This window comes from Ipomoea nil, unplaced genomic scaffold (assembly GCF_001879475.1).
Source record: "Ipomoea nil cultivar Tokyo-kokei standard unplaced genomic scaffold, Asagao_1.1 scaffold3195, whole genome shotgun sequence".
NCBI classification, from domain to species: Eukaryota; Viridiplantae; Streptophyta; class Magnoliopsida; order Solanales; family Convolvulaceae; genus Ipomoea; species Ipomoea nil.
In genome coordinates, this window is record NW_017619623.1 from 4516758 (window position 1) to 4534353 (window position 17596).

The window sequence follows — 17596 nt, forward strand, 5'->3', positions numbered from 1 at the left end:
TTATGTGATGCAAGATTCCCCAATTTGGTTGCGATCAAATTGGCTATACGGGCAGTTGGATGGGTTGAGAACCATACCAACTGTTAACCAGGCCGGTTGCGATCGGTCAGGTATATAAATATTATATAGGGCTGCGGTCCACTGTTTGGTTGTACATGAGTTGCGGTTCATTTTCCTGGCTGCGGTCAGTGATTCACTTCTTGGGCTACAGCCCACGGGCCTCGTATGCGGGTGGTCCACCGACTGGACGCGCCAGCGGGGTGTAGGGCCACCAGCCTGAGGAAGACCATAACCCACCGAATGAGTGACCAGGCGGTGTGTAGGGCTATGGTTGGCTACGATCCACCGAGTGAAGGGCCAGCGTGTGTAGGATCGTAGTCTTCGAGGATCTTCGCCCACCGACTGAGTCCCTCAGCGGTGTGTAGGGCTTAATTCGCTACGATCCACTGACTGTGCTCATCAACGGTGTGTAGGGTCGTAGTCCCCATAAGAGGATCGCAGTCCACCGACTGAGCGCGTCAGCGGTTTGTAGGGCTATGATCCGCCGTCGAGCTTTCAGCGGTCTGTACGGTTGGTTGCAATCAACCCCCTCATGCTGCGGGGCCATGTTAGCGTTATACGCACTAACCCGCATATTCGGGGCATGTGATTGGTCCCGTGGCGCCACCAAAGTGTGCTTATGTGATTTGAATGATGATTCGAACGACGAACGAATGATGATTGAATGATGATGTGGATGACGTGAAAGTAAACTGTGACCTTTAGTATATGTTCATTATAATGTGGTCTCTATATAACTGCTTATCATGATTGAATGTGCTTACCCCTACTTGCTGAGTCTATCCCTGATTTTAAAGCTAGAGTCCCCTAAGTATATCTCTTACTGCTTTAAAATGGTTTTCGTATATCTATATATACATATCTACTTATATTATATTTCAACGCGTTGGAGTGGGTTACCAGCATCATTCTCTTAACAGATATATTTGGCTTTCAGGCACAGATGAGTAGACACCGGAGCGCGCTAGAGATCCGGGGCGTAGATTAGTTAGTTTCCCTTTCGCCCTGCGTGCCATGATTATGTATTGACATTGCTTTGAGGATATTTAGTTAGTTAGCCTGTGCATCTGAGTTCTCCAGCTCATTTGTGGCGTAGCACCCCGTACTATTATGTTTGATTTTGGGATTTAATGATAATTCACCTTTATTATATAAGTTTTAAAAGTCTCAAAATTTCGTGGTGTTACAAAATTAGAATCTGATTAGTAATGGGCCCTCCTTCCTTATTCTAACAGGCTTAAAGGCTTTAATATAAACAAGAGTCCACGGTCCACCATGGACCATATCAATAAATTAGGGGATTTTGGGCCCGATTAAATCCTTTAATTCACTCTTAACAGACATCATTAAAATAATGATGTGGCGGCTTAAGAATTAATTAAATGATTAATTCGGGTTAGAAGGGTAAAATTACAGGGTGTTGCACGTGTCTCTGGGCAGTCCGGCGGGCAATCTGGCTTGTCTTGGGGCGGTGGTGACGGCCGTCGCGGCAATGGTGGCCGTGGACATGGCGGTAGGAATGGCAATCATCGGACTAAGTGCCAACTTTGTGGGATCCTATGGCACATTGCGGTTACTAGTTACAAACGGTATGAAAAGGATCCTCAGGCTAATATGGTTTATCACGGTGCTCATTCAGATTCCTCACATGACTCTCATACTTGGTTCCTAGACACGAGTGCAACAAACCATGCTAACCCAGATATAGCTGTTCTCTCTATCTCGGATGAGTATAATGGTAATGACACACTCCATGTTGATGATGGTAGAGGTTTGCCTATTAGTCATATTGGCATTGCTTCTTTTAATACCCCCTCTATGTCATTTCATTTGTCTAATATACTTAATGTTCCCACATTATCTACTTTTTTATTATCCGTTCAGAAATTTGCATCTGATAATAAAATATTATTTGAGTTTAACCCATCCTTTTTTGATGTGAATGATACTAACACCAAGGAGATTTTTTCTTCGGGGCAATAGTTTTGGTGGGTTATACATGCTACTAGTTCCAAGTTCATAACCTTTTGCATTTCTTTTGGCTCATGCGTCTCCGTCTGTCTGGCATGGTCGTTTGGGCCCTCCACACCATCGTATCCTTAGTCGTGTTCTTCCTTTTTGTTCGGTTAGTGGGCCTAGTAGTACTATTCTTTGTAATTAAAGTTTCTGTAATGCGTGTCAATTGGGTAAATCTACTCGTTTTCTATTGCCACGTGTTGGAACTTCTAGTTCAAATATTATTGATTTAATCTATACTGATATTTAGGGTATAGCTCCTATCTTGTCTGCTGATGGTTATAGATATTTTGTTCTCTTTGTCGATGATTTCTCTCGTTTTACTTGGTATTTTCGCATGAAACAAAAATCTGATCTTTATGATATTTTTGAGAAATTTCGTGCTCTTGTTGAACGACTTTTCAATCGTGAGATCAAATCTATCCAATCAGATTTAGGTGCCGAGAACAAAAAGTTACATTCCTCTCTCACAAAATTAGGGATATATCATAGACAGTCCTGTGCTTATACTCACGAAAAAAATGGTCGTGTGGAGTGAAAACATAGACATATTGTCGAAACTGATCTTACTCTCATGGCTCGTGCTTATGTTCCATCTAGTTTTTGGGATTTTGCATTTGAAACTGCGGTTTATTTAATTAACAGAATGCCATCTGCTGTATTAAATAATTCTAGGTCTCATTCATTATTGCATAAATCTCCTCCATCCTACTCTTTTCTTCGTGTCTTTGGTTGTTTGTGTTATCCTCACCTACGACCCTATAATCGTCACAAAATGTGTTACAGATCCTCTGTGTGTGTCTTTCTTGGTTATCCTGAGGCTTTTAGGGAGTATAGAGGCATGTAATTATAGACTATTAAGGTGTTCGTATGCATGCATGTTAGATTTGATGAGGTAGTTTTTCCTTTTGCTACAAAAATTTCTATGCAAAAAATTTCAGATTCACAATCTAAACCGTGGGTTGCGATATTCTTCACCCCGTGGTGACCAACTCTGCTACCCGCGTTCAGTCCGAACCAGCACAGCCGAATACACCGGTTCGGACCAAACCAGCACAGCTGGCAGCACCATAACAGACCGACACCGAGACAGCACATCAGGCTGTCTCAATGGCAGCCACTCGTCCACAAGGGCGCCCATGGGGCCGGTCTACTCGGCTGAATGTCTGCACACATGATATGGAGACACGAAGCCAGTCTCGCGCACCACCTACAATTTTGACAGCTCAGGTTTGCACCACTGATCCTACTTGTTACACGCAGGTTGTCAAATACTTGGAATAGCGCTAGGCCATGGATAAGGAATTTAATGCTTTACTACAGAATCAAACTTGGTATTTGGTTCTGTCTTAATCTAACCAGAATGTGATTGGCTGTAAATGGGTCTTTCGAACCAAGAGAAAGGCGGATGGTTCAATTGAGAGATACAAAGCCAGGTTAGTAGCAAAGGGATTCAATCAAGTTCCTAATTAGGATTTTTTTTGACACATTCAGTCTGGTTGTTAACCCTACCACAATCAGGTTACTTCTTTCTTTGGCTATATCTTCTGGTTGGACTGTGAGACAGCTAGATGTTCATAATGCTTTTCTCAATGGTAATTTGACTGAAACTGTTTACATGCGACAACCACTTAGATAAATTGATGTTCAATTTCCTAATCATGTATGTTTGTTGAAGAGATCCTTGAATGGGTTGAAACAAGCTCCAAGAGCTTGGTTTAACCACCTCCATGCGTTTTTATTGTCTGTTAGATTCCAGGCATAAAAAACAGATGTGTCACTATTTTATTACTCACAAAATTCTACTTATGTTTATCTTCTAGTTTATGTTGATGACATTCTAGTGATGAGTAGTGATCTGAATCTTGTGAGTGATTTACTGTCAAAATTATATACTACTTTCAAGATTAGGGATCTTAATGAACCAGGTTTCTTTCTTGGTATTGAAATCATTAAATGCAGTGATGGGATCCTTCTATCTTAGCAATGGTATATGCTTGATATTTTGAAAGGTGTTGGTATGATTGATTGCAAACCTCTGTCCATCCCAATATCCGTTTCGAAATCTCTTTCTAACTCTACAGATTTATATGATGATCCAACGCAATATCGGAGCCAGGCTGGAGCTCTTTAGTATCTTACTATCACCAGACCAAATTTATCCTTTGTAGTTAATCAACTTTGTCAACATATGCATGCTCCTACGGTCACCCTTTGGGAAAAAGTCAAGCGTGTGTTGAGGTATGTCAAAGGGACTCTATCTTATGGTTTACGTATCCAAAAATCTGAGTCTAGAGAATTGAATGCCTTCTCTAACTCAGACTGGGCTGGTTGTCCTAAGGATCGTAAGTCAACCAGTGGTTATGCTGTTTTTCTTGGATCAAATCTTGTGTCTTGGGTGTGCAAGAAGCAAAGAACTATGGCCAGATCTTCTATGGAGGCTGAATACAAGGGTCTAGCTGATGTTTGTGCTGAGGTAATCTGGGTTCTCTCCCTCTTACGTGAGATTGGCGTGACTAGGATCTCTATTCCTAAGCTGTGATGTGATAATCTTGGTGCTACCTATCTATGTGTTAATCCCATTTTTCATGCTCACACTAAGCATGTTGAGATTGACTATCATTTTGTGAGAGACAGAGTTGCCAAGGGAGAGATTCAAGTCAAATTTATCTCCACCAAAGATCAATTTGCTGATATATTTACAAAAGCTTTAGCAGGTCCTACGCTTTCTTTCTTAGAGACAAGCTACAAGTCACATCTGTAGCCTGTACTTGAGGGGGAGTATTAGGACTCTATGTATTTGAGTATGTTTATGATTCACAATCCTAGTCTCCCTCTATCTCCTCTTGTATATATACCTAGAATATATACTCTTGTAATTATTACTATTAATACATTCAATAACAGTTCTCACCGTCTATACCAAATGTCACCACGGGTTTAAACAAAAATTGCAGAAAACAAAAAGGGTAGGGAAGATTTGAGAAAAACGAAGTCGAGGATTTAGAGAGATTTGAGATAAGGGAAATAGGGTTTTCATTAGTATATTCAATCGATAGATAATCCATAAAGAGTGCATACACCCAAAACAAATACTAGAATTTGAAAGAAAAAAACAAGGGAGAATAACAATATTTATATTGAAAAAGTAATATTAATAAAAAATAATGTTTTTGTTAAAATGTAATGCTTTTACATTTTAATATAAAAGTACTATACTTTTTCTTATTTCCCGTGTAGAATTCATTTGCATGTGAGCCGAGGATTGAATTAACTCTTCTAACTTTTTAGTCTTTACTTTGCAATTTAAGGGGACGTTTACTGGGTTAAACAGACATAAGACACTTTGCATTCCCAGTCATATATCTAGAACAACCACTGTCGAAGTACCATCTTGCTTCAGTCATGGCGGCTGTCAGCACTATTGTAGGGTAGTAGATTACCTCTGATTTTCTGACTCAGACTTATCCTATGAAGGGAGTGATAGATTTATTCCGATATTTTTCCTACATTTGATCTCTGTATAAGAAGTAACATTCAGGTCTGGTATTCCCTCTTGTCTGACAGTAGTGACAAGTTGGTACATACTGTTTGACTTTTAAATACTTAGTCTTGATTTTTGAATGTAGAGATTGAAATTTAGTACTGATAGGTTGAACCTTAGTAGGAGTAGACGAGCTTCCTTTCTAAAAAACACGAGCTGATATAAATGATTGGCCCTTCTCATAACTAAGTCTTGGACTACCAACAGATATACTTCCTTTGTCGAATACAGGAGCAGACATTGAGAATTGTCCCCTTTCAAATATGAGTCCTGTTTTATTGTTAGGATTGCGACCATAATCCAGGATTTTGTCAAAGGCTAAAGTGGTGTCCATCATCTTGATATTTTTCTTCAAATCCTCCAGTTCCTTTATCAGCTTTCCCTCTCAAGATCTGATCTGAGCAATAAGGTCATTTTTCATCACTAGATCAGTGTTTAGTTTCTTCAGTAGCACATCTCGATGTTTCAGTTCTTCATTCAGATTCTTGTTAATTTTTACCAGTTGTTCCCTGCTACCAACCAGTTTAGCAAATTTTATCTCTAGCTGAACATGTCGTTCTTCAAAATCATCCGATGATATGTAGGACTCATCATCAGTTTCATCTTTTTCTGACTAAATCTTTGTTGCTGTGAAGAAAGCAACAAAGTTTGCAACATTTTCATCAGACGGGTTATCTGTTGTTTCCTCTTCATCATCACTTAGGGTAGACACAGACATAGATTTCTTTCTTTTGAGGTAAGTTGCACATCAGCCTGTATATGACCAAACCATTCACACTCTCGGCATTGAAGTGGCCGATTTAGGGTTTTAGCTGTGTCTGTGGATGTAGTTCTGAAGTGCCCGACTCATCCAGTCTAGGACTGATCGACCTTTGTGAAAGAGGACGATCCTGATTTCTGATATGAGGGGTTTACACCTTTGGATTGAGTCCTGTTAGGCTGTCCTTGATTCCTTCGATTAAATCCTTTAAGGATTTTCTTGAAATTTTTTGTCAATAAAGCTAAAGCTTCATCATCTATATCATTTGTGTCAGATTCTCGATCAGCCTGAGCCACAAAAGCCACTGACTTGCCTTTTCTGTTGGATACAGAGTCGTCATCAGCCAACACCTAAAGTTCATAGGTATGCAGATTCCCCATAAGCTCACCTACACTCTTCTTTTCCCAGCCAGTGTTTTTCTGAATTGCAGTTACTTTCATCCTGAATCTTTTGGGTAGAGAAGGGAGGATCTTCTTGACAACCCTTTCCTCAGTAAACGGTTCCCCAAGAACTGATGCTCTGTTCATCAGATCCTGAACACGACTGTGGAAGTTAGATATAGTTTCTTCTTCACTCATTATGAGCGCTCCAAATTCTGACAGGACCATTCGGAGCTTTGTCTATTTGACATCACTGGTGCCCTCATATCTGGTTTCAAGAATTCCCCAAAATAGAAAATAGAAAATTGAAAATAGTCTAGGTGTTTACTATGCTAAGTGTAAGTGTAACACCCCCAAAATCTAAATACAACTATTCACAACAATAAGGGAAATTTCTCAAAATGTGGAAGCTAAAACTAAACTATACAGGGGTGCTATGCCACACTTAGGTTGTTTTAAACCCAAATGGACATGCTAATACTAACTTCATAACTCAATAAGGTCATTACATCACTTTAGGGACATTTTTACTAAAATATTTAAATATCGAGACAATAATAATATTAGGAAAATACGGGGTGTCAAAACATTATCCCGCTTAAAAGGAGCTTCGTCCCCGAAGCTAAAAATTATTTTGGGGATAAAGAGTCAAAATTGGTACGGTAGTAGATAGAGGAAAATATCTATGGGAATTATATACTCAGTTTTGAAAAAGATTCATTTCAAATAGGGAAAGATAATGGAGGGTTTAGGTTTTGAACTCAATGACAACGTTAATTAGGAAAGGAATCAAGTTTATCAAGGCTACAACTTAGGAAATAAAGTTGTCACCTTGCATAGAATCATTTGAAGTGAGGAAACAAGAACGAGGTTTGAAAAGATAGAAGGGATTTCCTAACGAAAGGGTATTGGATTTGTAAAGGAAAAGAGAGGGATTTGGTTTCGGAAGGGTAAAGATTCTCAACTTTGAATGGTTTCTTCGCCTTGACGATTCGATTACCACATTTTGACGAACTAATGGTCCCACTTTCCTCGATTCTGATGCGTCCTAACTCTAAAATCCTTAGCAGACTCCTTCACAAGTTGATATCTCATGTAAGACGAGAACTTTATCAAAGTTAACATCTTGAGTCGGTCCATGATACTTTGCTCAATGATCCCATTATATCCTTACTAATTGCTCAGTAGGTCAAATCTTGTTCACGGTTAATAACCTTGCAGTCTTTATAAGTCAATCAATTATAATCAAACCTTGTCCTTTCTTTTCTTAGTCAACGATAGGTCTCTTACCAGAATCCATTGGTATAGAATCTTACTTTCATTTACGAACACCCGATGATTGAATCCGTCCTTTAGGTTCTCACCTGTCAGTCATAATCTTTTGACATCTCGATTAGTCGATTCTGAACTTAACTACTTCTTCTTTCCTTTTATTGCTAAAGTCTTTCCTTTAAGTCGTTATGCTAATCATCACCTCTTGAGGGTATTGAAAATGCGATGTCCTTCTTCCACTTCATGATCTTTTCACGCTTCATGAACGCACACGACCTACTTATGACGTTTCTTTCCATCTTCATGCATCTCAAGAGGTCTAGGCTTTTCCTTTCTACTCATCTTAGTCCCCATTACTTCCAAGATCACCGTGTAGTCAGCGTCGTTCCATTGCGGGACTCGTGTACCAACGGGCTTTTTTCAGCATTTTGAGATTTTCCAAGAAGCGGTGGTGGTGCGGTTTTGGCGTTTTCGGCGAAGGTTTTCCGGTGAGGGTTCCGTCGATGAGGGCGGCGACGGGGCTCGTTCCAGTGGCGACCCGGGGTCGGCGTTGAGGGACTTGGCTGTCCTTGGGCGAGGTTGGAGGCGGTGTCGAGGTGCGGCAGCGGGGGCTGGCCGGGCGGTTGACTGGGAGGCGAGCGCTGGCTTTGTCGTGGGCGGTTCGCAGTTCGGCGACGGTAGGAGTGGAGCGGCGGTGCTGGCCGGGTGATCGACGGGCGGTCGACAGCGGCGTGTTAGCAGGCGGCTGGTGGTGTGTGGCTGGGGAGCACTCGGGCGGCTAGCCGGCGTCGTGGGTGAGGGAGAAGGTGAGAGAGGGAAGGAGAGTGGGAGGAAGATGGAGGAGAAGTGTTTTTGATTTGGGGATTTTGTGGGTTTTAGGGATTTGGAGGGATTTAAGAAGGAAGTGTTCGCTTGAAGTTTCAAGAAACACTCATAGCCTGTTGGTTAAGGCTTTGTCTTGTAAGTGAGAGGGTTAAGGTTCAATTCCCATTGGTTACATTACCCTATTTTGTGCATTCCTCCCTTGTCTTGGGTTTCCTACCCGTCTTTGTTCCTGATGTGGCAATTGGCTTGACTGGATCCCCTTGTCAGATTTTTTTTTTTGTCTTCACTGTGTGTTGGGTTTGAGACTCGTGGATTATAAGGGGTGTGGGTCTTAGTGCTTCACTTTAAGCTGATTTAATTGACTTTGTCTTTTATTTACGGTCATAAAAATTCCTAAACAACTAAGCTAAACAAGTGATTCTACTAAGAGGGTGGTTTACAGGGGTCCATAGATTATCATAAGCAGAATTCTTCTTCCTGGTTTTCCTCTGATTGATTTGTGGGATCCTAATCCCCTAGGGCCTCGTCTTCCGTGTCGTTGTTGGCTTCGGCTTAAAGATCGTCCTGGGTGCGGCTAATGACGAATACTTTCCCGGGGGCACTGTAGCTCCCTTTGTAACACCCCGTGTTACGGCCTTCAATCCCGAATTAATTATTTAATTAATTCCGTTAATAATAATTTAAAAGGATTTAATTTGATTAGGATTCCCTTTAATTAATTAATATGGTCCACCATGGATTGTGGAACCTTGCCTAAAACTAGAGTTTTAAGCCCATTAGAAATAAAGAGGGTAAACCTTTTACTAGTCAGACTCTAATTAGGAATCCTAGACCTATATATCTCTTAGGAAAAAAGAAAGTAGGCCTTTATTATTCAGATTATGATTGGGATTCCTGAGTGTATAAATAGGGGATTAGAAAGCAATTAGAAACCTTACCACCCATAGTTATATTACACGAAAATATTCCCAGGAGATTCCCCGCCAGCGAGCCTAAGGAGATCAATCGGATGGAAATTTTAGGGAAGAACCTTAATAGCCAAGGGAGGATTAATTAAGGCTAAGAGGTAACCTATGTCTCAACAAAACCTATTCTCTGTGCTATAATCCCCTTCTTTGGCTTCTTCTCTGTGCTTGCGTCTTGATATGATAATTGTGATGTGATCTTGATGATTGATGAGATGATTCTGTGTGCGATCTTGAAAATCTTGATGATGATAAAAAGGATCTTGATGATTGTGTGATATTCTTGATAAGTCTTGATGTTTCTTGATTTTAAAGATAAACTATGATCTTGATAATTTAAATATGATTAGAGCCCTAGGTTGAATCATGAATTTCGTATTGGGGTTTTCTTGGTATATTTGGGTGGAAATTCACATGTTAGGGTGTTGATTATGTTTAGAAGTCATGATAGGTTGTGTTCTACGTGATTGTTTCTTTTGATCTATTAATTGCTTACGTGGTGTCGTTATTTGCGTTTAAAAGTGTCTAAGCATGGTTTCGGGTTCCACAAAGGACCCCGAGACGTTTATTTTGATAAAGAGTCAGTGGGGGGTAAGGGGACCCGCCACCTACCCGCTGCCCAAAGAGACACCGCCAGGCAGCGGGCAGCCGGCGGCCAGGCGACTGCCCGTCGGGCACCCGTTGCCCGGAACCCTGTCGCCGGCGGGTGGTCCTCCACCCACCGGCTACCCGCTGGTCGTCGCCTACTACGGGACTTCGGCTTCCCCGTTTGATGTCCCCCATCCCCCGTGGTGTCCCAACGGACTCCGTTTGTCGTGCATGAGTCTAGTTTATGTTTCAGGTACCGTTTGTAGGGTAAAAGAGTCTTACGTATTGCATGCTAGTTGAATCTGTAACCCGTTGGCCAAGGAGGAAGATGCAAGAATCCCTTAGGACTAGTCTTAGTATGTGAATGATCACATGTAAGTTTATTTATACGTTTTCCCCCTTCCCAACGTGCTAATATATGCTACTATTTGTTATGTGATGCATGAGACCCCAATTTGGTTGCGATCAAATTGGTTATTCCTGAGCTGCGGTTCAGAAGTTGGCTGCGGTCAAATTGATAACTTATGAGCTACGGTTCATTCTCCTGGCTGCGGTTAGTGATTCACTTCTTGGGTGTGTAGGGCTTTGATCTGCGGTCCCTCAGGCGGTGTGTAGGGCTTTGATCTTCTACTACCCACCGACTGAGTTCGTCAAGCGGTGTGTAGGGTCGCAGTCCCCAAAAGAGGATCACAGTCCACCGACTGAGCGCATCAGCGGTGTGTAGGGCAGTGATCCGCCGTTGAAATCATCGATGGTCTATACGGTTGGTTGCGATTAACCCCTTCATGCTGCGATAAGAGGTAGGGTGCTGCGGGGCCGTGTTAGTACTATATGTACTAACCCTCACGTTCGGGGCATGCGATTGGTCCCGTGGCGCCACCAAAGTGTGCTTATGTGATAAGATACGAATCGAATGATGATATGAATGATGTGAAGTGAATCTGTGACCCTAGGATATATGCTAGCGTCTTTATATGCTTGATTATAACTGTTGAATATGCTTATCTCTATTTGTCGAGTCTATTCCTGATTTTAAAGCTAGAGTCTCCTAAGTATATATCTTCCTGCTTCAAAATGGTTTTCCTATATCTATATATATTTACCTATATTGTATTTCAATGCGTTGGAGTGGGTTACCAGCATCATTCGCTGAACAGATATATTTGGCTTTCAGGCACAGTTGATTAGCTTCCGGAGCGCGCTAGAAGAACTTGGATTAGTTAGATAGTTTTTCCTTTCAGCCTGCGTGCCATGATGATGTATTGAGGATAATTAGTTACTTTATCCTGTGCATATGTGTTCTCCAGCTCAGATTTGGCATAGCACCCCGCACTCTTATGTATAGTCATACTCCGTTTTGGGATTTAATGAGAATTTACTTTTATTATATAAGTTTTAAAAGTTTCAAAATTTTGGGGTGTTACAGACGGTATCAGAGCCTAAGTTCGACCCTAAGACAATGCCTTTAGGATAAGACTTTAAGACATTAGGCTTGAACTTTAGAATGTTAAGCTTAAACTTCAGGTGTTTAGAAATACGGATTTTAGGACGCGCGGTGAGATTGAAAGTTTATCACTTTTCCTCACATACTTGTTCTTCATTCCTTATGCTTGCCCTAAAAGTTGTGACATCCTTGCATACTATTACCTGCCTTGTTGCATATCACTCTTTGATTACTAACAATTGATTTTGTTTAAATACCATACTTGTTTATTTGCTTGAAAATGAAAGTTGGATTATGTTCCTAATTGATTTGTTTATAAACCAAGTCAGACATTGCATAATAATTGCTTAACTATTTGATCAAACGTGCGTTATTTGGATATTTGTTATTTGATAAAGTATTTTGGAACTTGTAAATTTTATTCGGCATATAATAGCTCACTCTCCCTAATCATAATCGACCAATTACTTGATAATTAAACCACTAATAGCTCGATAAGTACTTACATAAGTTTGCATGAAGGAAAACTGTGGGAACATAGCTTTAGTTAAGAATGGGGAGGATAGGGTGTGTGATCCTTATGGTATCTCATTGAATGTCTCTGGTGTCCCTTGTTGGTATCATAATAATGTGATTTCTTAGGATTTCCCATGCATTTAAATCCCTTTTATTGTTCATATGAGTGTGGAATTATTTGGACTTAAATCTGCGCATTTTCGAGACTTTCCCGAAGTGATTCCTTCTTCACAGTCACGTTCCAGTGGGGCCTTGGTACGAGGTCGACCACCCACCATGTGCCCACTGCTACGTTCCAGTGGGGACTTGACAGGCGGTCGACCGCCCACCTAGTGCCCACTGGTACGGTATGTTTTCTTGACTTCTCGTTTTATTGATCCATTGTGCATTTATGTGTCTTCCTTGATACTTCTTATGTGTTTAACATGTAAATAACAATCTAATACTTGAACATGAAAATCGAATTATCTTCCAAATTAATTTGTTTATAAGTCACATACAAATTATAGGGACTAATCCTAATTCTAGAAATCTAAAGCCTCCGGTACATTGCATATTAAGTTTTGACCCGAAAGACAATCTGAGTAAGATCGGAAGAAATCCGAGGAACCTAAACCAAGTGGTCATCTAGATTATCCTTGGAAAAATTATATTGCGTCCCCAAACTATCTTAAAACTATCCCTCTAGACTTTGGTCCATGTTGCATAATATACCACAAGCTTCCAATGCCTTGTTTAGAACCCTTGACCTCTAAAAAAAAAAAAGGACCCCCTAAAACAAACCCTTATACATAAATTCCCCCAAACTTCTATTATATATATATATATATATATATATATATATATATATATATATATATATATATATATATATATATATATATATATATATATATATATATATATACACGTTCCAAAAGTATGTAGTAAATCCCAATTACATTTGTATGCTACACTTACACGCAAATTATTATTATTATTATTATTATTATTATTATTATTATTATTATTATTATTATTATTTTCATTATTATTACACCCTAACACTAATCACCTTGCCTAATCCTAAATCTTCCATGGTTGCGTCACATACGGTACGTCCCTATATGCTTATATATATATATATATATATATATATATATATATATATATATATATATATATATATATATATATATATATAAACTTGTGAGCCTATAGAACATCCTCCCTTATTCATACGTATTCATATAAATTGCTACAATCATATTATATACAATAATATCCCTAGCCCCAAACCATACACATGTATCCTAGCTATAATAATCTTATATGCATCTATGAGTTTGCACTTAGCATCTCCTAACCCTGAAATATCATTCCATACAAATTACATCACTCTTATATATATACATACACATATCCGGAGATAGCCCTAATTCTGCTTTTCCCCCTCGCATGACCCCCCTGTTACCACTCCAACCTTGCCTAAATAATTAAAAACTTTAGCCTCACCATCAGGTCATCAATTAGTTTAGGAATTAGCAATCAAGGGTCTTCAATTCTAAGTTGTTTAGGTATTCGGGGCTTCTAAAGGTAAGAGTTATGCCTACCTAAAATCTATTTACCACCAAGATAAAACTAATTTTCCTAAGTACTTGTGTGATCAAATTCTGTCAAGATTTCTCAAGAGAAACCGTTTAGCATTTGAAAGCATATGCTATTTTACTCGTAATTATTAAAGCATATTTGTGTGCGAATTACATGCTTCGATTATACGTGGAAATTTATATTTTCATATGTAATGCACATAGCTCGCATGTTTACGACAAAACGCACACTTACATGCATTCATGTATACATACAAAGCATGTTAGACAAAACTATATGTTATAAGACATCCCAGTAAATTTATATGTGCATATGTATATATTTCCCATATAGTATTTTCCTTATGTGCTACTATACTAATTCGGGCTCTTTACCCCAAAATGATTTCTAAGGTTCGGTGATGAAGCTTCCTGTAAGGGGGGGGGGGGGGGGGAGAGTGTAACACCCCGTGTTACGACCTTCAATCCTAAATTAATTATTTAATTAATTCCGTTAATAATAATTAAATAGGATTTAATTTGATTAGGATTCGCTTTAATTAATTAATATGGTCCACCATGGATTGTGGACCCTTACCTAAAACTAGAGTTTTAAGCCCATTAGAAATAAAGAGGGTAAACCTTTTACTAGTCAGACTCTAATTAGGAATCCTAGACCTATATATCTATTAGGAATAGAGAAAGTAGGCTTTTATTATTCGGATTTTGATTAGGATTCCTGATTCTATAAATAGGGTATTAGAAAGCAATTAGAAACCTTAACACCCATAGTTATATTACACGAAAATATTCCCAGGAGATTCCCCGCCACCGAGCCTAGGGAGATCAATCGGATGAAAATTTTAGGTAAGAACCTTAATAGCCAAGGGAGGATTAATTAAGGCTAAGAGGTAACCTATGTCTCAACAAAACCTATTCTCTGTGCTATAATCCCCTTCTTTGGCTTCTTCTCTGTGCTTGCGTCTTGATATGATAATTGTGATGTGATCTTGATGATTGATGAGATGATTCTGTGTGCGATCTTGAAAATCTTGATGATGATAAAAAGGATCTTGATGATTGTGTGATATTCTTGATAAGTCTTGATGTTTCTTGATTTTAAAGATAAACTATGATCTTGATAATTTAAATATGATTAGAGCCCTAGGTTGAATCATGAATTTCGTATTGGGGTTTTCTTGGTATATTTGGGTGGAAATTCACATGTTAGGGTGTTGATTATGTTTAGAAGTCATGATAGGTTGTGTTCTACGTGATTGTTTCTTTTGATCTATTAATTGCTTACGTGGTGTCGTTATTTGCGTTTAAATGTATCTAAGCATGGTTTCGGGTTCCACAAAGGACCCCGAGACGTTTATTTTGATAAAGAGTCAGTGGGGGGTAGGGGGACCCGCCACCTACCCGCTGCCCAAAGAGACACCGCCAGGCAGCGGGCAGCCGGCGGGATGGCGACTGCTCGCCAGGCAACCGCTGCCCGGAACTCTGTCGCCGGCGGGTGGCCCTCCACCCACCGGCTACCCACTGGTCGTCGCCCAGTCCGGGACTTCGGCTTCCCCGCTTGATGTCCCCCATCCCCCGTGGTGTCCCAACGGACTCTGTTTGTCGTGCATGAGTCTAGTTTGATGTTTCATGTACCGTTCGTAGGGTAAAAGAGTCCTACGTATTGCATGCTAGGTTAATCGGTAACCCGTTGGCCTAGGAGGAAGATGTGTGAACCCCTTAGGACTATTCTTAGTATGTGAATGATCACACGTAAGTTTATTTATACGTTTTCCCCCTTCCCAACGTGCTAATATGTGCTACTATTTGTTATGTGATGCATGAGACCCCAATTTGGTTGCGATCAAATTGGTTATTCCTGAGCTGCGATTCAGAAGTTGGTTGCGGTCAAATTGGTTACTTATGAGCTGCGATTCATTCTCCTGGTTGCGATCAGTGATTCACTTCTTGGGCTGCGGTCCACCTGGGCCTCGTGTGCTATGGTCCACCGACTGGACGCGCCAGGCGGTGTGTAGGGCCACTAGCCCGAGGAAGGCCCTAGTCCACTGAATGAGTGATCAGGCGGTGTTTAGGGCTATGGTCGGCTGCGATCCACCAAGTGTATGGGCAAGCGCTGTGTAGGGTCGTAGTCTCTGAAGATCATTGCCCACTGAATGAGTCCCTCAGGTGGTGTGTAGGCCTTTGATCTACTATAACCACCGACTGAGTTTGTCAAGCGGTGTGTAGGGTCGCAGTCCCCAAAAGAGGATCACAGTCCACCGACTGAGCGCATCTGCGGTGTGTAGGGCAGTGATCCGCCGTTGAAATCGTCGACGGTCTATACGGTTGGTTGCGATCAACCCCTTCATGTTGCGATAAGAGGTAGGGTGCTGCAGGGCTGTGTTAGTACTATATGTACTAACCCTCACGTTCAGGGCATGCGATTGGTCCCGTGGCACCACCAAAGTGTGCTTATGTGATAAGATATGAATCGAATGATGATATGAACGATGTGAAGTGATTCTGTGACCCTAGGATATATGCTAGTGTCTTTATATGCTTGATTATAACTGTTGAATATGCTTATCTCTATTTGTCGAGTCTATTCCTGCTTTAAAAGTTAGACTCTCCTAAGTATATATCTTCCTGCTTCAAAATGGTTTTCCTATATCTATATATATTTACCTATATTGTATTTCAACGTGTTAGAGTGGGTTACCAGCACCATTCGCTGAACAGATATATTTGGCTTTCAGGCACAGTTGATTAGCTTCCGGAGCGAGCTAGAAGAACTTGGATTAGTTAGATAGTTTTTCCTTTCAGCCTGTGTGCCATGATGATGTATTGAGGTTAATTAGTTAGTTTAGCCTGTCCATCTGAGTTCTCCAGCTCAGATGTGGCATAGCACCCTGCACTCGTTACCGTGTGTTCTAATTCGTCGTACCCAAGCTTCATTGACGAAGCTTCTTTGAAAGGGGGGGGGGGGGGGGGAGAATTTGACACCCCTAAATCCAAATTGGGTTAAGGGATTAATAAAGTAATTAATCCTACTTCGATTTGTAATTTAATTCCTTAAATTCTTGAAATTTAATAGTCGGGGACTAGTAATTGACTAGTCAACCCCATTGTAAAAGTTGTACCTTGAGCTTTGTAAGGAGTTCCCTTGTTCCTTACACCTTTCCATGTTAGTAAGGGTATTCTTGACCATTCACCTTGTGTTAGTATTGTAACCTAACCTCGTAAGGACACCTCTTTTCTATCCTTACACTTTCCAAAATCCTAGCTCCATCTTCTCTCTAAAAAGGTGGGTAGCTTTTCTTCCAAGCCAAGTTGAAGCTTTGTCAAGACTTCAAGAGTTGTCACCAAGATTCTACCTTTTATACATTTGGGCATCTAGGAGGGTAAGATCCATGTTAATCTTGTGTTTTTAGTGTTCTCTGAGGTGTCTTTTCTTACAGATAGGATCTTTATAATCTCTTGGTGTGTTCTTGAAGTGGGTTTGGATGGTGAGCTTTGATAGGAGCTTGGTTTGGTGTTAAGTGAAGGTTTTTGGTCTACAAGAGGTAACCCATGCTCTATAAAATCTATTTTGCTTACCTATATGATGATTTCATGGATTCTACATGTGTTTTGCTATGAAATGTGAGTGTTTATGCAT

At 40.3% G+C, this 17596-nt stretch overlaps 1 protein-coding gene across 1 annotated transcript; it reads left to right on the forward strand.

Annotated features, from left to right (window-relative positions):
• Positions 1–4267: 4267 nt before the first annotated feature.
• LOC109168301 (uncharacterized mitochondrial protein AtMg00810-like) lies at positions 4268–6479 on the forward strand. Its single transcript, XM_019317317.1, has 3 exons — positions 4268–4552; positions 6256–6356; positions 6413–6479. Exons 1-3 carry the CDS (start codon positions 4268–4270, stop codon positions 6477–6479), a joined length of 453 nt encoding a protein of 150 aa, XP_019172862.1.
• Positions 6480–17596: the final 11117 nt, after the last annotated feature.